Consider the following 27,489-nt stretch of genomic DNA (forward strand, 5'->3'; position numbering starts at 1 on the left):
TTCATCCGTAAGAAGGTGGACAACTGACCATTCGAACAGAGGGTCTGGAAACAAAGCTTAGTTGTCCTTTAAACAATGAGAAGGAGAGGCATACATAAATGGTCACCAAGGCACAATATGACAAAGGTGAAGAGTCCCTGAGACTCTGGTCTGGGTCTGTACCATTCCCCTCCCTATACAAGTAAATGAGAACATTTAGGAAAATATAATACAAAATCTCTTACAGGAAATATAGACTACACTTGCTAAAATCACTTCCCTAAAAGTGTTTATAGCTTTTTTCTTTTTTTTCCTTTTTTTTCTTTTTTTTTTTTCTTCTTTTTTTTTTTTTTAAAAGACCTTCTTTAAACAGATAATGCAAAGACTGGTCCATTTTTTTTCTTACCCGGCAAGCCAAGCTCTAATGACTTCACTAAGCAGAAGTTGTATTAAAATACATCTTCATAGTATTGCTACAATTTGGGTAAATATGTTTTGAAGAGCTTGATGAGTACTAAATAAACGTTGCTGTTTTACAGCATACATTTTAATTTTTTGCACTTTTTTAAGAATAGAAAATGCAATTATAGTGTGCAAAAGAAAAAAAAATAATTATCTGAATAACGTAATTTTAAGCCATGCCTTCCATAAAAATGTATTGACATGTGTAAATAGAAGAAAAGAAAAAAGAATACAAGCAAACAGAGATTTCATTTCCTTGGAAGGAAAGATTAACTATCGCAAACTGGATCACTTGAGTTCTGTATTCTTCAGACAAAGAAATGAAAAAAACAACCAAGAAAACCTATTGAAATGCTTCAAATGCCATCTGTTCCACGGTAACAGGTTAAAATTGCAGCGTTGCTTTCTACTGCTCCCGTTAACATGGACAGAATGATTTGCTGCTGGTTGGATATTGAATACAAAAAAGCAAAAGAAAGTTGAGATCATCCCACATGAAGTCATTATTAGAGCTGGCTTTTCCCCCGTTTTGAAGTACAGTAGTGACTTGTAAGTATGACCTTTTCTAAAGATCATCTGAGATTTGGAGATTTATCTGCCTGCTTCACCCAAACAACAACTGCTGAAAGAATTTACAGAGCCTGCTATACAGTGGTCCAAATGTTTTGGGTTTTTTCTGAAAAAATACCACAAAAAGTAGTTTTACGTTTTCGTATCTCTTAATGATTAGAACATTGTAGCTTCCATTTAGTCTTCCATGTCTGAAAATGGTTTCTGCAAAATCAAAATAACTGTCAAACTCCCTTATGCCATGCTTCCAACAGTTCGAATTTAATACTTCTTGAATGGAATGACATAATTTATTTTCTTTAATTTGCAGTATGGCTACATCAAGCTAGCTTTAAGTCACAACTGTACCTAACCACAGTTCTCTGCAGCAAACCCATGATTTACAATATCTAATATCGTGGTTACAGTGCAGGGAACCGTGGGTAAGAAACCTCCATGTCAGAGTACTGTGGTTGGGGTTTCCCGGAAGAGTGGCAGTTGACACCTCTGGAATATTCATGTATAAGTGCTTCAGTCAGATGGTCCTGAGTCGCGCGGGTCACTCAGGCACTATGAGAGCCTGGCATTCAGTCTGCGGGAATGTGTGTAACCTCCGTCACTCGAACCGCTTTGCAAACTGTAGTGGTCTTCGGCATCACTGGCACTTCCAATACTGTCCATTTCACCTGGAGTGAACTCCATTCCTTCAATGTCTACCTCTAAAGGAAACAGAAGAAGGCACAGTTTCAGAAAGGCAGCGGGTGCAGCGAGTAATCACAGGCCGGCATCAGCAGCAAGTAATGGTGGGCCTGAATAATACCTCATTTTCTGTAATTAGAGAAAAAGAACTGGAACAGTATTTTCTGAGGAAAGGATCATCTTGTCCACCTGAGAATTAAAAACCCTTCTGTCCTCATCCACATAAATACACTGCATGACATCAACACCAAATGCCGTCCCGGAACTGTTCCAACCTGTGCACAGATGCTGATTTAAAAAGAAATAAGAAACCCAACCCTCAGAGACCATAATACTGTGGCACCGTTCACGGTGCTTCCAACCCATAGAGGTGTCGGCGAGTAGCGACCGCGGGGTGGCCATCCGCCCACCGGTAACCGCGCGCCACCGACAGCTCGTCTCCCGGGGGCACTGACACAGTCGGCCTGTGCAAGCGCACCCAGGCACAGAAAAAACCTCAGATGAGGAAAGAAGGAATGGTGACAGGCAGCTTGAAGAGGTCTGTCTTAAATGACAACCAAATGTAGAGAGACTGGGTCATGGTTACACAGAAAATATTTTAAAATTTCAAAACAAATGGTGTAGAATCAATTTATTCACACAAACGAATTAAGACCAATGCAATTTTTTTTCTTTCCATGAAGAAAACATCATGCCAGCCTTATCAATAATTACACTAAAAATTCAGATCATTAAATGGGCATTGTTAAAAAAAATGGCAAAAACGTTGTATAAAAATAGTTTTTAAAATATGTGCAGTATTAATAGCTATGAAACAGGTTAGAAAAAATAACGTTTCTCAAATAAAGTAAAAGATGCAGGTTTTTTTCATCCTGCAAATTGCATAATGGAACAATTTGGTCTGGTTATTGTTGAAAGCTTGATTTTGGTCCTAACTAATGTTTTCTTGCTTCCCTACTTCCCTTTTCCTTCCTGCTCCTGCAAGTGCCCTCAGGAAGGCCTCCTTCGGTTACCTTGTTCGGAGTCAGTGGATATTGTTGATCCCATACTGTCAGTGCGGATCCGCTCCATGCCCTGCACGGATAGCTGCTCCAACCTGCGCTTGAGGTAGCGGTGTTCCCGCTGTAATTGTTCTTTAATATTTAGAGCTTTTCGGTCCTGCTCTTCCAATTTCTTGAAGGGCGAGAAAGAGAGTAGGCTGAACAGTTTATACCCACGTTAAAACATCAGCAACTTAAGATCTTCTCATAAACAGTAGTTTTAAAGCAATTAATGCGTTTTAATTTATTAATTTAAAACTAAAATTAAGTTACTTGTAAAATTTTTTTTGTTATCATTCTGTGGAGGTCAGTACAGTTTAAGCAGGCTAAGCTTGAGCTGAATTTGTTTCCCAATAAGATATATGGATACAGGGGGCATGGGGGGAAAATCCCTCAAAGACGAGGGGAATATTTAAATCATTTTGTCAGGCAAAACTGGCTTCATCTTTGATAACTAGAGCACAGCTAAGGTTCGAGTCAGAACATAACTCCTCTTTAGGTCAAATAAGAGACTTATCACCATAAAGGAACAAATACTTTCCCTCCTACCACAGGCCATGGAATTTTCTAGCATCTAAGAAGCTTAATTAACAATAAGCAGTATTAATTATATCTGGTAGGAGGAATTTGCTAACAATTCTCTTTATTCTTGCCTTTTTTTTCTCTTTTAACTTCTGCAGAGCACATGTGATAATTCTGTGATAAACTCCTACAAAATCAGTGGTATTAATCCAAAATTTCTCAGCAAACAGCCTGTGAAAGGATCCTTGACCACGTCTACCTGAAGTCTCCCCTCTGCTTGAGTAAAAGAAGGTATTCATTTTGGAAATAAAAAGAATACTTCATATTTGATAAAATGTGATGCACTATTGGTCCGAATGCAGTAAGAGAAATGGTATCTCTCAAAAAGATCTCAACTGAACCCTCCTCCAAACCACTGCTAGCCATTTAAAAAAAATTACTATAATTAGGCAAAAAAGTGTAATGAGTATGACGGGATCAAAAAGAGGAAGGACACACGAATTAGAACACCTTATGTTATTTTAAAAGAAAATTATGTAACTGATGAAGTAAATTACAGGTTGTAGCAGTAAAAGCACTTATAAGAAAGACTGATTTTCTCTGTGATGAGCTGTGTTTACACGACCACTGAGATTTGGGAGATGTCCCAGGAGCAAATACAGCTGCTGACGATTCCTCCCTACCGTCTGAATGAACCTACGCTCGGCTTTCTGAGGAGAGCAGGGTGCGACAGTGCACAGCAAACCACAAGCAAAACGATTTCAGAGATTTTGTTGTTCCAATGCAAGCCTGAAAGCAAAAGTATTTATCTTTGAAAAAATAACTGACACTATTGAACTGGGCAGTTCCCTGGCTGAATGAAATCTAACTTCTGCAGCCTCATGCTGAGCCACCTCCCAGGCAACACCCTACGTAGATACGCATCCTATGTGGATACACAATGTTATAATAAGAAAAGGGGTTGGTACACCCATGTACACAACAAACCCGATGTGCCCAATTGATCAGATTTCCTCTTCCTGTATTTTCCTGGCTGCAATCCCAACCTCTAACGACTATTTTAGGAATGAACTCAGTGATTCACATCCAGGAGACTCAAAACCGTCCAATCTTTCAGGGCTGGTTTCAAGATCTCGGGGGGGGTGTGTGTGAGAAGTTCAAAACCAACGACTGTACTCACCAGGCACTGGCGTGCCCCGGCAGTGCAGCAGGGAGGTAGATGACCTCACGAAAGGGAGCAATTAAGTGGCAACCCAGTTGGGGCAGGCTCAGTTCAAATCTTCAACAGAAATTGAAATTGAAGTTTCAGTTCTCAGAAAATAAGTACTTGGTACCACGCAGGATGGACTTGGAAATAATCTGTTCCTAGCTTTTTTTTATCAGCATCTGAAATGGTAACTACATGGCTAATCACTCACACTTGCCACTTGTAAAAACAGTTTTTAATTTGTATGCATAAGCCCATGATAGGGGGGCGGCCCAAGACAAAAACCACATGCAGTGCCTTTCACACACGTTAGCCTGAACTCTAAACAAGAGGCCAAAATCTCAAATGGTAAAAACAGGGGTTGCCCAGCTGGAGTAAATGTACTTATAAGAGCTGAGGAAGTAGCTTGGTGAACTTGTTTGCAAGAATGGTTTTGTTTAAATTAATCTTTAATTTTTCATATGAATTGCACCCGTTTCTGCAACTGCAGTGAATCCTAATGCTGTGCAAGAGCAGGCTGTTCTTCAAAATATTTCAAGATTCCTGGCAGTGTTCAGCCTCTCCTGACACTTTTCTTGACCTGTTTCCCTGTAACACTGAAAAAATACCAGAGGAGTCATTACAGTCCTGGAGACAGCAGCAGAAGCCTGTTCTTTAATTTCTACATTTGAACACCTGTGTGTCTTATTTCTGCACATAATCCTGTCCCCCAGAAAACTATGAGAGTGCAAACAGGAGTGAAGGTGTCTTTAGAGAGAGGGGGCCTGAGAAATAATTCCCTTTGAATTACCTGTGCAAAACCTGCACTGCTGCTGGATCCCAGGTGAGATTTTGGGTTGGTTTTGTTTTAAACTTCTTACACCCATGAAACAGGGGAGGAGCAACTATCAAATATCATTGTCAAATACTCCAGGATCTTGGCATGAAGATGTGGGATGGGAATAAGTCTTACTAGTAGCTATCAACCCTTTAGCTCCATCATTTTTTCCGATCGTGAACGTATCTGGCTTTTTACATTGAAATCTATTCAGTACAATGTTACTACGATCAGTCCTTAACGAACAATTACATTTATCAAAGAACAGCTTTGTTCATGTTTATTTTTAAAAGTACAATGTAAACCATTAATAACTAAGCAGAAATCACAAAATGACCATTTTATGGATCTGAGACTGCAGGGTAAATTGCAAAACACAAACCCTCAATACTGTGACTGAAATCCTTGCAACTAATAAAGGCCAATATATCCCTAAGATCGGAAATACGGATATGGACTTCTTATGAAAGTTTCCTCGCTATGGATACAGGCTCGGGAAGATTCTGTTTTAAAAGAAATAAAAATATGGATTAATGTTTTTACCTTGATATGCATCTTAGCTCTTTTCAACAGACTTAGAGTGGTGTGTCTGGTGCTGTCTGGCCCGAGAGGCACAAGCTGTTTTAGCTGCTCCAAATATAGCCGGAGTTTAGCCCGCCTGAAATTATTAAAAATGAAGACCATTGTAGTAAAGTTGCACCCGAAGAGCATATCCTATATGCAAACACCATCTGTCTGCAGATCTCCGTGCAGAACGCGACTGAGCGGTGGCTTCCTTTCCCCTCCCTTTGGCAACGTTTCAGACCGAAAGGTCACTGGAAATGCAGTAACGCTGCTTGGCACATCCTCGGAGTCGTTTCATACCTATGTTTCAAAGCAGTTTGCTCAGTCTGGTTAGTCCCATCGTACCGACGGGGGCGAACGCTCAGAGATCTGAGAAATCCAGTCAAGGCTGCGTGAGGAAGAAAAAGTGGGAGTTCACTCCAGCCCAGTGAGTTTTGCAGGCAGAGACGGAGCTGTGAGAGGGAGCAGGGAGGCTGCAGACCCCGCGTCCCCTCTCGCCTGTCAGCCCTGCTTGACGTGACAGGACACACTCCTGCTACACGAGCCAAAGGCGTCTGTGCAGCTCCGCACAGCCGGGAGCTGCTGCCAGCCACAGTTTATCAATATATTCTAACAGGCAGGTCCTCATGCCCCTTCTCCTCCCATCCATGACCCGCAGTCCCCCCTCCCCGAGAAGGAGACGCTCCTCCTCTCACTCTACAGCCAGGGGAGGAGCACACAAGTGAAAAGACTTCCAGCCATACTGGGTCCTGCTTTCTCCTTTGCAAGCACCACGGTTGCTCTCGACAATCTCTCCTGTACTAATGACACTAAACCTCTCAGTAAAAAGAGGATGAACAGAGCGGTATTTCAGCAGACACCTGGCTTCCAAACTTTGTCTTTGAGAATGAAGCTGGCAATGCAACAGTCCCTGTAAGAGCTGCAGTGGCAAACCAAAGAACGGCCTGTGCATTTCTGTGGTTAAAGCCGACAGGAAATCTCCGCTGGTTTCGACACATGATTCCTGAACAGGAATCCATATAGTTTAGCAACGAGATAGAAATGGATGCAGAAGTGTTTATACATGAGCATCATCTCTAGTATTTTCCTTCCTGCCAACCTCTTACAGACTGAGCAAAGCGATGACCTGGAGCACCGACAACCCCCACGAAGCAGCAAGTGCAGCGGATCTCAAGTGTGAGATGAAAAATCATTGATGCTGCATGAAGGAAACAAACTTTGCAGGGAATTTAACATTTCTGATCAAGAACAAACTTTCCTTTGGAGAAAGTTCGGAACCAGAATCCAGCATCAGTGTCTGAAATGCAGCTAAAGACGATTTACTATGCACCAAACAGCAAATTACACAGGTGTAATTGGAATGATTAGTGTAATGTGAAAACAACCTGAGAATTAATGGGGAAAAAAACCAAAGTAAAGCAAAATCTAATTAAAATACAGTACAGTAATGACTATCTGCTCACACAGTTCTGGCTGCCTATAAATCAGCAATCTGTTAGTAGGAAATCCCAGTACATTTCTATAAAATTGTTAATTCTTTCTTCAAGCCTCTTAGGAAAAAAAGGAATATTGGTGAAAATGTGATTCAGAAGAGAAAACTGAGGACACATTTTTCTGTTTAGGCCTGGGGTTTGTTTTTAAATACAAGGCTCTAAACTTAACCATCTAAATGCTTTTATTTAAACAACAGTAAACAAGACTGGGCAAGTAGCCCCATCAGATTGCAGAGTGCCCCTGTGGCTGTTGAAAACTTAAAATGGGACATTGATCTTTAAAATAGAGATACGATAGAATTAGAGACTACAGCTATTTATACAGAAAATACTAATCAGGTAAATTTTTATTTCTGTGTCTATAACCTCTAACAACCACCTGACTGGTTTTGTGTTTTAAATAAAAAAAAACAAAACAACAACTTGCTTCAGGGACTAAATTAAAATAACCATTTTGGTTTTTAAATGGCCTCTAAACACACACGCAATCATCTGCGTCACTCAGCACAACTTGGATGCAACCCTATTTAGACAGCTGACAAGAAAGTGGGGACGGAAGATAAAAGAGGATGTGGCAAGAAAGAGGACAAGAATAGTATCCAAGTAGTAAATAGAGAGTTAAATACATTGAAATGGAATGACAATATACTTGGAGTAATTAGAAGTCTGATAAGGAATATACAGAACTGCTGATGTGAGATCTATTAATCCTGGAAAACATTAACGAAAGCAGACTACCTATTCATCTGCCTCTATTAATATTTGAAGAAAGTCTGCTTACCACAGAGAGAAAAGTAAAGCTTTAGAGCACTTCCTTGCCATCAGCTTGGGAGTTAACAGGAACGTTACCAAGATGCAGAGGGCACGGCTGTGTGTCTTTTTAAAGCACTAAATCTTTTCCGTTCCCTGCCAACCAGGTAAAGCAGGACTTTACAAAAGTACCATGAAAGACACAGGACTGAAACTAAGAAGAGTATTTTAACTGTCCAATGAGAAGAATTAAAAAGAGATGAATATTTTAAAAAATGCTTTAAGGCATTCTCATCACTAACAACTGACAGCACTAAATGTAATAAACACACGTGGTAACAGACCTGGTCCAACACTGTTTTGTTTTTTTTTAAAAGGGATTTTTTCTGTCACTAATTACTCAGCATCTAAGAATCACAGAACCATGGAATCGTTTTGGTTGGGAAAAATCTCTAATAGTCCAACCACTAACATTTTCAATCATAAGCTTTATGTAGATCTTTATATAAATGCGGGCATGTTTATGTGTCTAATTCATATATTATTAACACAACAGCACCATCAATGGCATAGACTGTGAACGTAAAAAAAACCCAAGAAACCAGCCCACCACAATTCTGTGATACTGGAGTAAATATCCCCACGTTTTTCATTTTAGAGAAAAAAAAAAACCTGTAAGAATGTAAGAAAACATTTCAGGCATGTTATGTTAACAGATCACACCAGCAGGAACAAGGGACTCAAACTTCACGGCAGATAAGTTGTTGTGTACAGACTCTGCCAGCACTAATTTCTCTCTTTTTCTGCAGGGATCTGACAGCTTTTGCTTTTCCTCGGCTGACTGTGCCTGCTGGAGGAGGGAAAGGCTCACAGAGGTAATTGCACCCAGAGCTGCTTTGTGTTAAGCTCACGCCTTAAATTCCACCTAGAAAATAAGAAAAAGGAAAAAAAAAAGGCAGAAAAAAAGCACGGCCTGGTCTCAGAGCACTAGGGTAACGATCTGTATGCATGAAATGTGGTTGAAGTTGGGCAATTATGTTCTGCTGCAGCTTCGAAACCCAACTGTGACACCTTCGCCCACACAGAGCACTCGGTCGGGCTGGGACACCTGTGCCGGCACCCTTATCTCATGTGGAGGCACAGAAATATCCCCCTCGTCACTGGCACTGAATTTATCAGGGAATAAGGATCTATAAAAAGAAGCCATCCAAAATCTGAAACTTCAAGGCTGCAGCAATCCATTGTGGGTACAGCTGCCACACATGGAGAGGGGTACACGCGTGACCTATCTCTGACCACATTTTCCTTTGTGCCACTTGATAAACACGTTTCAGTTGTTCAAGATTTCAGTGTTTCTCCATAAGTGACATCACAACATGGCCCTATAAATCTGCATTACAACCCTTTTAATGCTTAATAAAGGGAATTACTAACCCCACAGACTTGGTCAGCATTCCAGCACAGTGGCCGCGTTTTGGAGCAGTCAGGTGGTTCACCAACGTTCACACGCAGAAGAAAACACCTTGCTGGCAACTAACACAATGGCTAACAGCTGGAATTGCCTTGAACTGGTTTTGAATCCATGTAAGACATGATGGGCAGTACTGGCCGCAGCAATCTGCAATACTGGCAGAAGCGATAGCAAAGTGGACCCTGGAGCCTGACAACTTGGAGAGACAAAGCAGCGTAACAGTGTTGTTAAGAACTTCCTCGTAGCATGGGGACATCCAGCAGAAGCTCACTTGAAGACCTCTCACGGTCTCTATTCTCTGAGAGTCCAGTTTGCTCCAGAGCTCAGCTATGGAAAGGCAGGAGCAATGCTGGCCAGAGGAGTGACAGTTTGCAACTTCTCCAAACAAGGCTGCCACGCAAAAGTAAATTAAGATCTTTGACCCTAACCAATTTCAAAACTGCGTTAAATATGTCATTTAACAATTATCAATAAGCTTCCCCATGTGTATGAAATCCCAGAACTAAATCCATTTTAGCGCACCAGGAATACTAAGATGCAGAATTAAACAAAAGGAAACAAAACAGCCTGTTGTTCACCACTGGCTAATCTTCATTGCAAGGAAACTGCAACAACTCCAAGAAAGTCCTACAGCTACTTGATGTGTGGTTGCAATGGGAACAAAATACTTCTCAGTAAGGCCAAATTATACAAGAGACAATGGCTGTGAATTGGGAGGTTCAGGATGGACTTCAGAGAATAAATCTTTCACTCGGGCAGCTGCCTGGAAAAGTTATAGAAGTGCAGTCATTGGAGGTTTTTCAAGATTTACCCAGACAAAGCCATAGACAGGTCCCTCCAATAAATATTTCCATGAACATACAAATCAAAAATTGCCTGTAGAGCTGTAGCATTCGACTCCTAAGATTGCTCCCATTCACGTAACAGCAAAACACCCTAACTGTGCGACTTAAACCTGTGCCAGTGTGATCGATACAGCGCTAGGAGGTTTGTGGAGTGACCTAATCCACCTGTAGTCCTTCCACAGGGGCTCTCCAGGGCTTTTTCAGGTCCAGCACAGCAGACAGGAACAGCCTGCAGCCACTCAGACAGCAGAGAGCTGTTCCGGCTGCAGTCGCACATTTTTCTGACAGCACCAAAGGTATATTTCCTTAACCAGTCAAGTATAAACCTAGAGCCTTTATTTGGAGGCCACGGATCTGCACAAAGCAGAACAGCAAAGTGCACATTCAAAACAAGCTGCTTAGTCCTCACCATGGCTTGGCCCAGCCAGGCCCTGGCGAAATTCCGTGGCTGCGGGCGCTGACGATACAGGGCGACGGTGTCGTGTCTGTGGGAAACAAGTGCCTGCTGATCCTGCCTGTCGATACCACGCGGGGTGGGCAAATCATGCGGACAAAGCTGCCGAGAGCCTTCCATGCATTTAGGGTGGGTAGCGCGGGGTAGGCATGTCCTCGAAGCTGCTCCCAGACATAAACAACAGTTCCCGCTGTTGGCATCGTGCTGCTGCTGCCAGAGAACGCTCACAGAAAGTGCCAAAGGGCCGTGCTCATCTGCTCCTCAAGAATCGTGGGCAAGAGCACAAAACTGACTAGAGGGAAGTCAAATTCATGCCAAGTGTTCGCCCTGCACATCCCCAAATTAGAAAAATGTCCCTCACATGTTACCCCCCCTCTCTGTTGACCCAAAGCTGGCTGTAGAAGGGAAGGAGCAAAGTCTGTCATCCCGTGGGAAGGCCCAGAACAGCTCTGTCTGGTCCACACCCACTCCCTCCTACTTGTAGACTGCCCAGTCAAGACATGGAGCTGTCTTGGCCGTATTGGGAGAGCTACTGGGCAGCAAGGATCTGAAAGGCCAGGAAAAAGCCACTAAATGCCCACATTCCCATACTGAATTTCCCTTCATGCTGGCTCCAGCACAAGTTGGCTGGATTAGGATGGTGTTGCTTTAACACCCACAACCCGATGTACCTCTCACACCGAAGCATGTGCGGGCATGGAACAATTCTTGCCTCACAAGAAGGCCCTAACTGTGCTTTTTGCAAGATGTTTTAATGCTAAAAATGCCTACGTGGCTGAATCTGTGTCCGTGTTTCAGATATCCCAAATTTAGTCGACTAAACTAGCTGTGTATGGGAGGTTGACACACTCTCAAATCAACTGCTAAATATACTTGCTTGGTGATGTTCTGAAAAGAAAAGGACACTATAGATCAAACACTCAGATGACACTGAAAATGCAGTCATTACAAGCCACACTAGTGAGAACTGCAGATATATTTGACATAGATGTAAAAATAAAAAAACTTGTTCTTTCTCTACATTAACAATTTCAGTCCAAAAAAAACCACCCTCAGACCCTATGGCAATGCAAATTCAGTCAAATTTAGCACAAATAACCCCCTTTTCTTTTCAAAGAATATAAACCTGTCTGAAATTAATCTAGAAGAAGACATACTGTTAGAAACTGGACAGAGTTACTGAAGCACTTCAGAGTCCTTCTCTCAGGTTTCACTTTTTTTCCCGTATCAAACCTGCCCTGTCCTGGTGCTGTGCAATGAAGTTAATACACAAAGGCTTAAATATAAGGGAGGTACTAAATTTTCCACTGTTGTATAATGACTATGTAATCTGGCTTAATGATGTACATAGGATAAAGTCAGAGAAGAATCTCTGCACCAAAAAATCACTTCTGAGTCAGATATTCTGCAGGTCCGTTGTGAATGAAGCAGTCTGGGATGAGTCCGCAGCTCTGGCTCAGGGGCCTCTGCGGTGAACCAACGGTTGTATATTCCTCCTAAAGAAAGCTGATTTTATCTCCCTACCAGGCATGAAACTCAGCATAACATACAGAAGTGAGCTAATTGCAATCGTAAGATGCTCATGTTTTTACAGGAAGATTCTTCACAGTTTTATTTATGAAATGCAAATACCTGCGTACAGGGAGCACTTGAGTTCTAGACAGAGGCACCCAGCAAACGGAGCAGCTCAGGATTCTTTGTGACACTGGGCAGGGTGAACACAGACAGCACCTTTACTCACAAACTTATTATTTAAAAGTTTTTAAGAGATGCAGACCAGGAGTAAAAACTTCCCAACTGCAACTTCAGGACTCACCTACTACCCAGGTAAGAATCAGAGAGAGGAACTCTGTCTGCTTTCCGACTCCAACACCAACCCCTTCTTACTAGAGCAAGCTGTGATCTCTGAAGGGCTTCAGCTCTTTTTATTTTGTGCACAGTTACACTCTTGAGTGATGACAGGATTTTGCTGCAAATGGCTTTAATGCTACTGCAAATTAAATGTGTTCATATTATTTTATATATTCCGGGATGTCATGGCCGTATATACAATGTATGTAAACACATAATTATATGCCCCACTGCTTAGCAGAAGTTGCTACTCAAACATACTTGCCTCACTCCTCCTTAAGCTAACACTTTTCTTAAAGTGTCAGAGTGATATATTTACAGCTCTACAATACTTTTTATAAGCTACCAAAGATGATTCTGTACTAATTAAACCACATTTGTTTACAAAGGCATTTGAAGAGTTTATATATAAGCAGCCATCTTAAGAAAACACAGAAATTCAACCATATAAAAATGGTTCTAAAGAAACCTATTTATTAATGCTCCAGACAGAATTTAGTGTATCTGCAGCAAAATACTAAGAACTACGGAATAACCCTCCACTGAAGTATAAAATCCTGTCTCTCATATTTATTTCTGTCAGAAACACTTTCAATACTTTCTGCTCTACAAAGGATACCTTAAATATTTTTTTTTCCAAAAGGGGCTGTAGCTAATACTTGAGCTACACAATCTATTTCAACTACACAACAAATTTGCTTTAGTGAAAAGGAAAGAAAACCTCTTAGTATTAGAGCACTGTACCATAGCAAGGCACCCAGTGTGCTGATTGCTACGAGATGTGTGAAATGCTTGCTCACAGCTGAGTGCCTCAGAGTCAAAAGCAGAAAATTCAGCAGAGCCTTTACTGCAAACCTCTCGGCTTTTTATTATCCAAGAAAGGATAAACCAAACACCAGCATTCTGCAAGAGATGCCATTTTTTCCCCCCATATTTAGAACAAAATCCTGAAGTTTGTGATGCAGATGAAGATTCACCCCAGGTTTGTTCCACGTGGCACAACACCTCATCGAGGCCTCTGTAACTAAATTCAGCAGCAAAGCCCGGGAGGGCACTGTGGCAACTAAGAGGCTGAAAAAGTTGGGAGTGCCTAATTGCAGGGATTGTTAGCGAATTAAATGCAACAGCCCTGCAATCAGCGCAACCGCCTGCCCTATTCACTTCCACAGCAACAAGGAGCTTCCTCCCCAATATGCATTTTCAGCCTGCTGATAATTTTTGTGCACCTGTTTTGCTAAATTGAAACCAGCCAGGCAGCTGGTGGTGTTGAGGTGCCTCTGAAGTATCCAAACACAAGGTATCAACTGTCTACTAGGGCAGTGGCTGGAAGTGTATCTTACCCTCGTCAGCTTTCAAAGAGTCAGTGCTGCTCTCAACTTGGGCATCTGCAAGTTTTCACGGGAATACAGCTCACAAATGCCTGGTGCTGTTCCTAACTCGAAGGCAGACAGAAGCAAACCTGCAGCTTACCACTTCAGTGTTGTGTACATTTTACCACTCTGAAAAATATTTAAGTTCTCTGCTATGTATAAAGGCACACCGCAGCATTCACAGTACAATTTATTTACTTTCCCATGTGCCACTTCAGCCCACTTGCTGAGCCAAGACTCCACACTTTAATTTTCCCTTTTTACCTTCCAAACGTTGGGGCTTGTTCATGTTTTTGAACATATGCATGAAATCAGAACTTAATTCCTACATCATCCAGCAAATGTAAGTGAAGTATCTGCAGTGCCACAAATGTATGAATTTTTGACCAGCTAAAGCTCTTGGCAGCAGGGTGCAGAGAGTGAGCTGGGATGCAAGCTGGGGACAGGTGAATAGTGGCTGGTCTGCGAGAGGGAAGCTGCTGACTCCCAGGAGAGGGGATGCCCGGCAGACCGTGCTTCTGTGTTGCCCTCTTGCCCTCTCCCTCCTTTCTCCACCCCTCCAGATGCTCCCTGTTGAGAGCAGTGACAGCTGCCTGCCCTCAACTACCAGCACTGGGCTACATCAACGTTTCTTCAATGCTCAAAATGCGTACAAGCCAACTACTTGGGCAACATCAGCATAAGAGACCCAAGTGGAGCCTCAGCACCTGGTGGCTGCCCAGCCCACCCCTGTGCATCGGGCAGCAGAACCAGACAGACAGACTGCAGAGCGACCCAGAGTCACATCCGACTTTGGCCTGCAGAAGAAATTAAGCAGCCTTGTAGCACAGTTAGTGCGTGTTGCCAGAATGTTCCTTGACCTTCTCCCACTGAAGTTCTCCTTCTGCCACAGAAGGAGCTGCCGGAGCCGTGCGAGGTGTGACACGGGTCCCCCCGTGCCAGTGCCACCCCACCGCATGCTCACCCATGTGTCTCTGCTGCCTGCAGGTCAACCCAGCGAGATGACAACACCGAAATACAGTGGTCGGTTTACAACCAGTTCTTTTCCTTCACGGGCTCATGGCAGGCACTCAGAGGAGCTTGTGCAAGGCAACACCCAGGGAGGGCCATGTTGCGAGGACTCCGGGGCAGGTGGGACACCAACAGCTCTGACTCACACCTGTTTTAACTGCTGGGGAACCACAGCCTCAGGCTCTGCAGTATGAAGAGCTGCAGGACTGACATTTGACCACCTTCATCTCCTCTCCTTGTTTTTTTCCAGGCTCCTCCCTGCAGCCAGGCTTGTCCTCACAGCTTTCCCCAGGCTTCGGTCACCCCACTGTCTTAAGCTGCTTTTATGAAAGGTTTAACAGCCCTTCATTGTCTCAGACCTTGGCGATAAGTAACAGCAACATGCAGAAACCTGAGATGTGCTTCATGGGAAATGTCAATAGGAATTTACAAGCTATACAGGGACTCCCAAAAGCACCACAAGCAAACATAATGGCAGCTGGATTCCATTTGTCTTTCCTGGATGGTGACCATCTCAAATTTACATGTATATTTGACCAGAGGCAGGAAAATCTCTGACCTTGTAAGAATCTGAGGCAACAGAAATCAAACATTATGGAAAGAGCTGCAAGTCCCTGCAGTACATTTTTGCTCTTGTACAGATTTCTTTTCCTTTGCAAAAAAAAAAAAAAAGGAGATCCCAACCTTTATTTTAGCATTTCAGCCTTCATCTATTAAGAACAGTTTTCTGTATTTTAAACTTTCAAAGTCAATGTCAGACAATACGAACAATTCTTACACCTATGGAAAAGGAATTTCTCTCTCAGGTGTCTTCTATTTTTAGTCCTGTCTTCTACTGATTGATTTTTAACATTAGCTTTCAAATACTTTTAGACAATAGCAAGAGTGGTATCACTTAGTACCACGAGCTCAGCGTCACACAGAACCTACCTAATACAAGCAGATCAACAACTGTGCCTTCTGGGCAAATACGCGAGTGACGGAAATACCGCTGCACACATTTGAAAAGAGAATCCACAAAAAAAATAATCAGCCATGCTTTCAATAAACTTATTTCACATTTCATTCATCCAGCCTTCCACCCATTTGTTTCACACATTAAAACATACACATTGCAACTGAGGAGTCCTCCTAAATTAGACCTCTCAAACCCATCTGTCTTACTGGCACTCGAGTTTCTTAGATTACACTGCAAGGAGACTTACTTAAGATTTTGTCTGTTACCTCAGAATAGTGTCAGACCCAAGTAGATAAGAAAAGTGCCCCTGCAAGATCATGCTATTCCAGTATCAAGCAGTTTTAATTCCTACTTAAGGTTACACGGACACACACCCTTACTTACACACACTCCCCACTGAAACCCCAAGGGTGGCTTAGGACTCGTCACCATCTACGTGAGTGCGGTAACACTTTGGTCCTCACCAGCACGGGGACACCACAAAGCCAATCCGCACAGCGAATCCAAACCCACGGCGTCCGTCTGCAGTTCTGCACTAGGAGTGTGTTTTCATTTGCCACCTTTCACGGTACTCTGGAAAGTAATTTGTTGAGGACTGTAGAATGCAGGTCAAAGAGAATTGTGTTTATTTAAACAAGGAAAAGCTGCCCCACAACAACAGGTTTGCACTGGGTTTACACACAGAGGGGAATGGGATGATAAGTGTAATCTCCCACAGATTAACTACTCACCAAAAGGTGGTTGCAGAGGATGCAGTCTGCCCCTCAAGTGGCTTCGGGGAGTGTGTATTTCCCTCTCACGTGGCGCTTAAGGCACACGGTGCAGCGTGGCTCTGCACACACGAGCTACAGGGTTATCAACTGACAACATCCCAGAGCAAGTCGCTGCCTACAAATCAGTTCGTGGCTTGAAACCGGCTTTAATTATCAGACTGTTTCCCCACATCAAAATGCTAAGCAAGAACATCGTGTCTCAGGACAGCTGCCAACAGGAAGGATCTTAAAAAAAGGGGGGGTGGGGGGTGGACTACAATGCTCAGAGAAGCCTGAACAAGTTGAGCTGTAGCACGGCACTAAGTGAAGAGAGCCTGGTACAAGGCCTAGTGACCTTTTTCTGCCTCGTTTTAAACCTCTCTATAGACCCAGTTATTTTATACACGTGTCAAATGAGGAGAGAAATGCATTCAAGACATTTATTGTTTTTATACCGCTGTATGATGCTAAATTAAAGCAGAAGCAAGTTGAGCTGAATCATTTTAGTTAAATTAAAAACATGCATTGCCATCACACTCTGAGCGTGAGGTCCTGGGATGGCAGACAGGCAGAACTAAGCATCTTCATCAAGTTAAATGAAGAGTGTGAGGCATATCAATATCTGCAACACTGGACACCTGAGGCTGTGGTTTTACTGTCTATTGTACCTCTATAGCCAAATCCAGCTTAACTACTCTACAAATGCTGTAGGGACTCCCATATTCCCACGTGCACGAGGCACCAAAAGCAACAGCAGTGATTCACACCGCAGCTTTCAAAATTACGGCAACGGCATCTCCAGTTCAGCACCTAAAGGCCCCTTTCTCATTCTCAGAGGTAGGAATTTTTAAGCTCTGACTGGGAAATTAAGTATCAGAAAGGGAAGTTTATTGCTACACCTTATTTCTGGTTTTGCTTTTGCTAATACTTCCTCAGCACCTGTACCTACCAATGCTTCGTGGCCATCTTAGAGGGAGTAGTTAATGGTGGCAGCTTGAGCATGTGCTCATGAAGTTAACTGGCTTTTAAGGGGGAAGGAGGTGGTGGGTGTTGCTCTCTTTTACCACTGGAGTTACTAGAGATGTCCTTCAGCGAGACAGCTGAGGTGCCCTGGGGCAACAGCAGGGTGTTTGTTCCAACCAACCAGAAGCTGGTTTAGACCCCAAGTGAGAACACAAAAGGAAAAGAAAAAAAGAAATCACCCTGAAGTGATTAAGAATACACATCGCCAAATGTCTAGCTGTATGTCTCCAGCTCCATCATCGAATCCTTGTAATTAGAGGTGGACAGAAAAGACAGGGTGAGATGTATACATAAACAAATTTAGGGGAAGGATTAAGTGCACTGACTGTAATTAAAGATGGTCTCTTCCAAGGCTACAACTCTTACTTTCATATGAATTCAAAGCTGAGCAACGCTTACATAATATTTCCCCCTCACAGTCACAAAATCTGGCATTGCAGGACAGGGGAGAACTGCAGATATCTCACAGTCCCGCCTCAAAGTTTAGATTTAGCTTGCCACAGCACAGATAGAGCCTTGTTTATAATTTAATTTCCGTCCTACTTCCCTTTCCATTGAACAGCACAAAGCTGGTTGTCTCTGTGCCAGACAGGGTGCAGCCAAGCAAAATCTGAAAACGATCCATTTGGGGACAACAAGGTATGAAATAGCTTTTCAAAACTCTCCCCTATTTCCTCCTGCTTAATCTTTCTTCCCCACAAAAATCAGCCCAGATTTCTGAAGCACGGTGTCCTGGGGTTATTTGGCAATGGAAGGAAGAGCCCAAAGTTTGGGCCCACTTGCCGTGTGAGTATGTAAAGTCGGTATGTAAAGGCGGTGGGAACCAAGACACCTGACAGCATTTCAAATACCGGTTAGCACCAATAACTGCTTCTGGCCAAACACACACAACAAGCTCCCAAATTTCCCTAGCAGAAATTATTTGCTCCACCCATGCTCTTCATTTCAGTAGTCAACACAACAGCGCTTACCGATCGGGATTAAGTCAGTTTTCTTGGGGGAATTACAGGGTTTGCTACCTTTATGTTTTGTAAATACAAGTTAATGTGCTATGGGAGATGCAGAGTGTCTGTGCAGCCAGGATCTGCCAACTCCAGCCGTACTCCTAACTTCCACAGGAGCTGCTCAGGTCTGGCAGCAGGCAGGCCCCTTATTTCACAGAATATCAGGGGATGGAAGGGACTTTAAAAGATCATCTAGTCCAGCCCCCTGCCAGAGCAGGATCACCTACAGGAGGTCACACAGGAACGCGTCCAGGTGGGTTTTGAATGTCTCCAGAGAAGGAGACTCCACAACCTCCCTGGGCAGCCTGTGCCAGGGCTCTGTCACCCTCACAGTGAAAAAGGTTTTCCTAATGTTTTCGTGGAACTTCCTTGTATCTTCACTTAGTTACCTATATTTAAACGTCAATGACAAAAAAGCAGATAAATTTGTTCAGCATTAATCCCAAGGCAGCGGTTGGAAGGAGAGGACTCGCAAGTAGTTCCCCAACCTTTTAGGGACCAATTACCACGCTCAGATGAAGTCTCTTCTGTCCCCTAAACCTTCTCCTTTCTTGCTATAAGGCAGAATCTAATATGGCTTTTGAAATGTAGGGCATGTAGCCTGTAACTAGAGTTATTAGTTTTCAAGTTTAGAAGGATTGCAGCAGATGACCTCACGTACATACATCCAAGCCCACATCTCTTCTGGGTTGGCTATGCCAATCTCCACGCACTATGCAATTCGTTACACTAATTGACACAGAAAAAAAGTTTGCATAATGTAAACTAGAATTAAACAATACTATTAGCCACTTGACATCCTTTGACAAGTCCTGTAACACTCTGCTCTACTCTAGCAGAACGAGTACATAGCTCAGCATACGCGTTTCAGTTTCCATCTCAAGCCACAGCACTCCACAAAGTCCCTAAACAACCCTCTCCTTCCAAAACCAGGGTGAGGTCAGTGGTGAAAGGAATATCCCATCCATGCTTGTGAATTGCACAATTCTGTAGGACAAGAAAAGTCAGTTTTAACTGGATCAAATGCATGGAGCTTTCATTTGTTTTTTGTTGGTTGGTTGGTTTTCTAAAAAGGCCCAAATTAAACTGCTGCAAAGGAACAGCATTATGTCTTTTCACATTTATCATCTGCTGGCTAAATATTCATGCTCGGTGCAGTTTCTGGAACCTTAACTGCATCCTCTGCAGCTGCCCAGACACAATGTGGGGTTCAGCTCACAGGTGGGCACACACAGCTCCTGCTGGAATCTCATGAGCGAGGCACAGAATCGGGCCCAGAGCCTGCCATCGTGTGCAGCAAAGGGAAAAAAGAAAATAAAATAAAAAATTACCTGACCTGCAAAGAAATTCTGTGTAGTAATTCTAAGCACAAGTGTCTGCCGACAGAGACCACAAGGGGAAAGCAGCATGAGCTGTTAACAGGAAAATACACTGTTCCATCCAGAAAGAGATATTTTGAATTTGAGACTAAGCCACGGAATATTCAATACTCAAAGAGGGTAAGCCGCTCATGGAATGGATCTAGAGATGCCAATGCAGCAAGCAGGCAGGGAGAGGAGGGTTCAGGACAAGCAACTCACAGAACATAGCTTCCTCCTCCAGCCTAGGTTGATCCCTTAGTGACTACTCCAACCGGGGACACTGAGCCATCAAAATGATGTGCTCATGACATATCTGGGAGAAAATAATCCAGGCTCCTGCAGATTTGGCGTGAATCCCGAGAGCAGAGTCAAGCTTGCCCTAAACAGGTGGAGCCGCACTGCTGCCTTTCAGGTGCATTTGCCACCTCTTCAGACCATGGCAGGTACCACTTCTGTACACCCAGTTTTCATCTGTGGGCTTCCACAGCCTTGACTGGTTGGGATTCAGCCAAGGATTCTTACTGTGTTACGTAAGACTCATTTCAGAGGCCAGCTCCTTAAAGCCCATTAGCCGCCTAAATAGCTTAAAAAAAAAACTCAAAAAAAAATATAATAAGCAAGCCCCAGCTCACTCGCCCAGATGTAGCTGAGCAAGCTTAAAAGGAAAAGTTTTTTTCTTTTAAATTACCTAATTCAACAAATATTTTCCTCCTCTCAAGAGAGCAGTCACCATCAGGCATCTCTTACCCAATTTGCAGGGAATCAGCACCTAGCCGTCCTGAAAGTACATGGAATTCTGGCCCACCTATCTCCTTTTTGTACAAGACCAGCCCCCTCTTTCCATCACGGCGGACAAGAATTGCCCAGGTCAATTAGCAGATGCTGAGAACATAAAACACCTTTCACATAGTCCATTAGAGGCCGACACACAATGGACTTATGTTTGGAGAGGGATGAACAAACTCAAGTGGAAAAAACGCCTGCACTTGGTTTCTTGCCCATCTGCTTTGTGCTGGCTGTTCGGCTGGCGAGGAAGCACCCGGCCCTCTGGAGCCCAGACCCAAGACCACCCTTGGGCCCTGCAGCTCAAAGCCGACTCCGGCAGGAAAAGGACATCACAATTTAGTCAAGACTGTATTTTAGTCCATTTTTGTTTTCATTGCTGAATAAAAGCTTTGTCCAAAGCGTAAGGACGTGTGCATCTCTGACATCTGGAATGCCACTTCCCGAGCAGATAAACTTCCAAGCTTCACCTGCTCCGTGCACCCTTCCCTCCTGAACCCGCAGCCTAGGTGGGAAGACACTTTCGCTGGGAGTGCGCCATCAGGTGAGCTGCTGCGTGCACTGAAAAGGCAGCAGCAAAGTGCACGGGTATTTACAGTAGCTATTGCAGCATGTAGCACAGGACAAGCGACAGGTCCAGACACTTGCTGACTGCCTAGAGGCGGGGAAAAAACGGTGAGGGAAGAATAGCGTTTCAGCACAAAGCTTTAAATCCATTTCTTTAATCCCGTGGACTCATCAGACTCAGAAACACGGGACACTGCAACAAAAGCACAGGATTCAGTTTTCAGTTCTGCGAGTCCAGTTCCTTACAGACTTGGCTAAACAAGCTCCACAAAAAAAAATAATTACAGCAATTTCAGACACAAATACCACCGTATACTTCACTCCTCGGTTGAAAACCTGAGGCTAAATGACAGGTAAAAGGATGTCTGAGCTGAGACTCAGGATTGCACTGGCTGAGACAGCCCCGTTTGCCTGACCACTACGGCTGGCATCCTCAGAGAGGCACTCACAGCTGGGGGGGTAGCAGATACCTAAAGCACAGTGGCTGTCAGCTCACAAAGGGCAAGTCAGACACTTCAGTCATTACCCTGCTTAAGCAGTGCAAAGGTATGTGTACTCCAACTCACCTGAATTGCAGTAAACCACACCAACCAGATGGTGTAGAGTTTCTTACTTGAGAAAACCAGAAGAAACAGATATAACACGGAGGTTAAGTTCTGGTAGTAAGATGAGGTGGTTTCCACCACTAATGCAGCAGCCACATTATCTAGATGATTTATGTATAATCTGGACACATCCTAGAAATGGCAGCAGTTTTAATAGACCCATTATAACAACGAGATCTCTACCAGGTCAGTAAGACCCATCCAGAACTGCACTCTCCAGGCAACAGCAGCCAAAACTGGATGCTTGGAAGAAATACTAAACTGACACAGAAGTGAGCTGTACTGCTCATTAATACTGCCACTCAGAGAAGGAATCCCACCTTCTCCCTGTGCTGGCACGTGGGTGTGCCTGTGACAGTGAGCTGGGTCTGGAAAATGAACTGGCCGAAGCAAAAAGCTTCTCCTCTCCCTCCTGTGAGGATGTGAAGCAGGACCCAGTGGCAGCAGCGTCCTGATGGAAGCACAGCAGCCAGACACATCCTGGGGGAGCCTTCCCCGGCAGTACTTTACCACCAGCACCAGTTTGGGGATTTCCTCAGCCAGTGGCAGCACCGCAGCCAGTCAACATGATGGCTCAGTGCAGTTACGTCTTTATGCTGCGTAACAGTACTAACTGCTACGGTAATCTGCAATTTTGAAAAGGCAGCCCACAATAAAAATAAACTTTAAGCATTGTTTCAGTATGCTATTATTTCAATGACCTTTCAGTTCTGTTTCAAGACTTCCAAGTCAATCAGCAAATCGCTTTTTATTAACCCCGCAATTTAGTAACCACAGAGAGGATTTCAAGACATCCATCTATACACTCTCTCAGATTATATAAACTTTAAGCACAACTAACTCTGGTGGATTAAATTAACGTACCAATGACTGTAACCGTGCTCCTGGCACGTGCACTTCCTTCACAAGAAAACTATTAGAACTTAACCTACTCTATTTCCTTTATCAGCTAATTTTGCAAGTTATATTTTTGATCAAAACCCTCACATATCTACTTCATACACATGATGATGCAATACAACAACTTGTTTTCTGGCAATATTTTAGGTTTAAGGACTACACAAAGCACTACCCAAACCTGAGGACAGCATTACCTTCTTCACACACGGGAACATTTTAAGTGTCCCCCTTATCAGCACTGTAAATGAGACATACGTGAGGTTTGTTTGGGAAGAAGAAAAGGTTTCTTCTTCCAAAGGGTTTTGCAAGTCACTGTGTCTCATATACTCCCCATCCTGGTCTTGCACTTCTATGGATTCAAGACTGTCCCACTCAACTGATCCAAGCCACGTCCACAGCAGCCTAAGCTCGCTGCAACACAAACTACTGAGCCCTGAAGAAGAGCCAATTGGTTCCTGTCCCATCCGACACCCAGTGACTGAGCTAAACACTTGTGCACTTCGTGGAGCCGCTTCCACAGGAAAGAAAGGAAATGCCTCTAAGCACACCTCTCCCAAAAGCAGGGCTTGGTTTTAACCTCCATGCAGCTCAGCTTGCCAGCTTTTGTCAAACCTAAGCCTGGGGACCTGGGATGGGATCTGTTGATTCCTTCCAGCAGACGAGCACTTGCCAGTCAGGTGCTAGATGCTTGAGACCACCAGTCCATCCTGCTCAAAGACATTAATCACCTCCCTCTTCTCATCACACTCCCACTGCTTGCCAGGAGTTTACTGTTTTGTGGAATGAGTGCAGGACAACTTTTACCACCACTGATCTGCCCTTCCTCCTTTCTTAATTAAAAAAAAAAAACAAACAAACAAAAAACAGGAAAATCTCAAAAAACAATACAAACGGGTCAACAGAGGCGGGAGATAATCTGTCCATCTAGATCATGCTGTACCATGGCCACCCAGCCAAGGCACTTGCTCAGCTCACACAGAGCCAGTCTGGGGACAGCAGCCGATTTTGAGGCACACTTTTAATATCCTCACATTCTTTCAAATCATTCTTTCAAATCATTTGGTTTCACAAGCCATTTCCAAAGGCTCTGCCATAAAGAGGACAAGACCTTGAACCTCTTCTGCAGCACAGCTCCTCACAGCCAGGTGGGAGGGAAATGACTTTGTCACCGAGGGAGCCCCGATGGGTCGGACCCAGGATCCCTTGTCAGGGCTCCCTCCGCTCCCGATGAAAAGGACGGAGCAGGGCAGGGACGTGTTGCTTCCTCCCGCAGTTCTGTGCAAGAGAGGGGTCAAGTCCACACATGAAGAGCAGAGGGCAGATGATTCATGGCCTTCACAGAGCAGGGTGAAGATCTCAGTACAGTCTTCAGGAGGGTAGACCTTCATCTGCCCTTAAGACAGAAAATTTCCTGCCTTCCTACATTTTATTTAGCAGTTTTCCTGTTTCACAGCTCTCAGATGCCAACCTTGATCACATAGGACCAGAACAGTGACGCGTCCTTACAGATTTTCACTGTAAGAGACATACACTGAAGGTCTGAGCAAGGTATTCTGGGGAAACTTAAAGCAGAGAAAAAGGAATTTTATGTATGAATTGCTGGCAAACACTTTACTGTAACTGCGGTCTGAATTCTATCACGTAACAAGATTTTTTGGTTGGAATCATGTCTCTGCTTCCATTTGTCTTTCTCTGAGCATCCCCTCAAAAGCACACAGAAAAGAGACCCAGCAGCAGAAAACGCAAATTAAAGTAGTGGTGCCAAACAGCCGAGTCTGCGCACACAGAGAGATCAACCACTGCCATTCCCACTGACGCCAAAACCAGAGATAAAACCTCTTACGCACAACACCAGTGCAGAACCTGACACGGCCCCATGTACCAGGACACGGCCACCGTGGCTTTCTGGTTAGTGGCAGCTCTGGCCGCCCTCACCGAGGACACAAAGGTCCTGAAAACGAGGAAACCACTTCCCAGCCCTCCAGCGCTCGGTCCAGCCCACAGACACCAGCTGAGGGCCTGGGCAAGGAGGAGGCCAGGAGCAGCCATCTCCTCTCCGCCTCCTTGACGGGCTCCTGTGAGATAACCAAGTGTGTCTCAGCCAGAAGCATCATGGCAGTGGTGAGTCAAAGGCGCTGGTCCTGGAAAGGATACACCTCCTCCAAAATCAACATCCTTCCCAGCAGGCAGGGCAGGGCTGAGCTGGGAGAAAGGACAGGCTGTGCTGCAAGGACCAGCTGCTACAGGGACACGCTACGGCTGTGAACCTTCCATTACACTTTGCAAAACGCTCGATGGATTTTAATGCGATTTTAGTGAGACAGAGTGAAAAACAGCACGATCCGTGTTACCAGCTCATACACCCACAGCGCTGGAGGAGGGGGTTGTTGAAAAAAAATTAAAATTACAAGAGTCCTTTGCACCAATTTCTTAGGTAACTAGAATCATACACACCTCATCTGCTTTTGTGAACACCCATTTGCACATACAAGGATGCTGCCCAAAATCTGCAGGTTCTCACCAGCAGTAAAAAAAATCTGGCTTCAAGTATAGTGTAACTGTAGGAGGTACAGCAAGCAGCAGCAGTTACAAATATTAGTTGTATAATCCCAAGACATACCTTGCAGTTTACCTATTTTGACCTTGAGATGGCAGAGAAAGAAAAGGTAGCAAGGCAAGTACTATATGGTGCAGCTACTATAAAGATACAACACAGAACTGAAAGGGAGAACAGGGACTGAACAATTAATAGATCCTTCTTCTGCCCCTGCATCTGCTGCAAACGCTGCTGTGCCTCGTTTACTGTGCTGCTTAAACACGTCAAGGCAGGGCAGAAGGAAGAAAAGGCAACTCCATGCTTGAGTTATAAAAAGGACTGGAAGAAAAAACCAAAAACAGAATATGCAATTTGGATGACAACATGTCAGTAATCATGGAGCAGGGAAGAGGATAAAATGGAACAGAGTATCTAGAAAAAGGATGGAAAAAAATAAGAATGAGAAAGGAGGACCGTTGGGGCCAAAAATTTCTTTTCTTTAAAAGAAGTGTCACCAAAGGACAGAATTTTGCATGAGGTTATTTTCCTGAAGACTCTGAATGCCAGCTGATCTCACTGCCTCAGTCAATGCACTGCATTCTGCAGCCCAGGCCTGCGTCTGTGAGCTTGAGCCTTCCGCAGCTCCTCTCATCTCTCGGATGACCACAGGGCTATTAGGCAGGGCTATAGTTTACTCATATGACCATTAAACTACAGGAAAGCATGCAGGCATGCAAGGGAAGTGATGGTCTAGCTGCTGCATAACTGTGGCCACAGAACAACGCATAAAAATGTCCCCAGTGACTTCGATCTTGCTGTGCCATCAACCACGTTTCATGTATTTAGAGGCATGCAAATAGGTTTAAGTCATATCCACACACACGCCCCTCGTCTTCTTTGGATGCACGAAACTCCAAAAACCACACGCTACATGAAAAAGACCATAAAAAACAACAACAACCAACCAAAACACCCAAGAGAGAGTTTGTCCTGTTGCCTGGATGGTAAGTGAAAGGCAGCAACCTGGCGGCGAGGCTGCCGCAGCGCTGCTCCCCCAGGGAGCCAAAAGCCCACGTGGAAGAGGGGCACCTCTCGCACCCCGCGACTCTGTGCAGCATAGCCCGGGGAGGCTGCCTACAGCTAAACAGCCTGTCTGCAAACTAGCTCTGACAAGATCCAACAGACAGTAGACACTGCCTCCAAAAACGTGCAGACGTGTTCTTTAAAAATCAGGTCTTCAGGGTCTAATGAATGTCCTGGGTAAGCAAGTATGGCTTTTCGCAGCGCTGAGTAGGCAGCAGCAGGGCTGTAGCTCAGGGGTTGCTGGTTTCTGGCCCTCATGGAGCTCTTTGGACAGGACACAGACAGAAGGGAGAAACGGATCTGTAAGTACTTACGTGCAAGATGGAAATTAACTGCACTTTAGGCATACTTTAAAAAAAAACAAACCACAGAATAACCCTGTGTGACATATTGGTCCCCAAAAATCATCCACCTTAATCACAAAATGCATTTAAAGCCTCTAGCGAACAGTTGCTGTGATCGGATTCTTTATTAGTACGGTTAACCAGTTACAGCATTAATCGGTCCAAAGCTAATTATCAGAGGTATTTCAAAAAGAGCATACCAAATGAAAGAAAAAAAGTCAAATAATACTACACCTATTAGATTTTAGTTGATCGAACCCCTCAACATACTACCCAGTTCAGAATCAAAATGATTTCAAATATTGCTTAATTTTTCAACAAAATATCGTTCAATAAGCACAGTAATTCTAACATCAGCTATTTTTTCTGAAGACTTACCTATGTTTTTCTAGTTCGTTGTGTGATGACCTATTAAAAAGAGAAAAGAAATATTAGAGAAGAGGATAAATAAACCAAGATTTAGAATATTTAAAAGCCAACGCCTGCATA

General features: G+C 43.8%; 1 protein-coding gene across 1 annotated transcript; it reads right to left on the bottom strand.

The window, feature by feature from the left end:
- Positions 1–276: 276 nt before the first annotated feature.
- Positions 277–27,408, bottom strand: MXD4 (MAX dimerization protein 4). The gene is made up of 4 exons (XM_009870417.1): positions 27,379–27,408; positions 5,819–5,933; positions 2,703–2,862; positions 277–1,709 (listed from the first exon to the last, which is right to left on the bottom strand). Exons 2-4 carry the CDS (start codon positions 5,828–5,830, stop codon positions 1,561–1,563), a joined length of 321 nt encoding a protein of 106 aa, XP_009868719.1. The 5' UTR covers positions 5,831–5,933; positions 27,379–27,408; the 3' UTR covers positions 277–1,560.
- Between the last annotated feature and the right edge of the window lie 81 nt (positions 27,409–27,489).

Source organism: Apaloderma vittatum, unplaced genomic scaffold, assembly GCF_000703405.1.
Source record: "Apaloderma vittatum isolate BGI_N311 unplaced genomic scaffold, ASM70340v1 scaffold13815, whole genome shotgun sequence".
NCBI lineage: Eukaryota > Metazoa > Chordata > Aves > Trogoniformes > Trogonidae > Apaloderma > Apaloderma vittatum.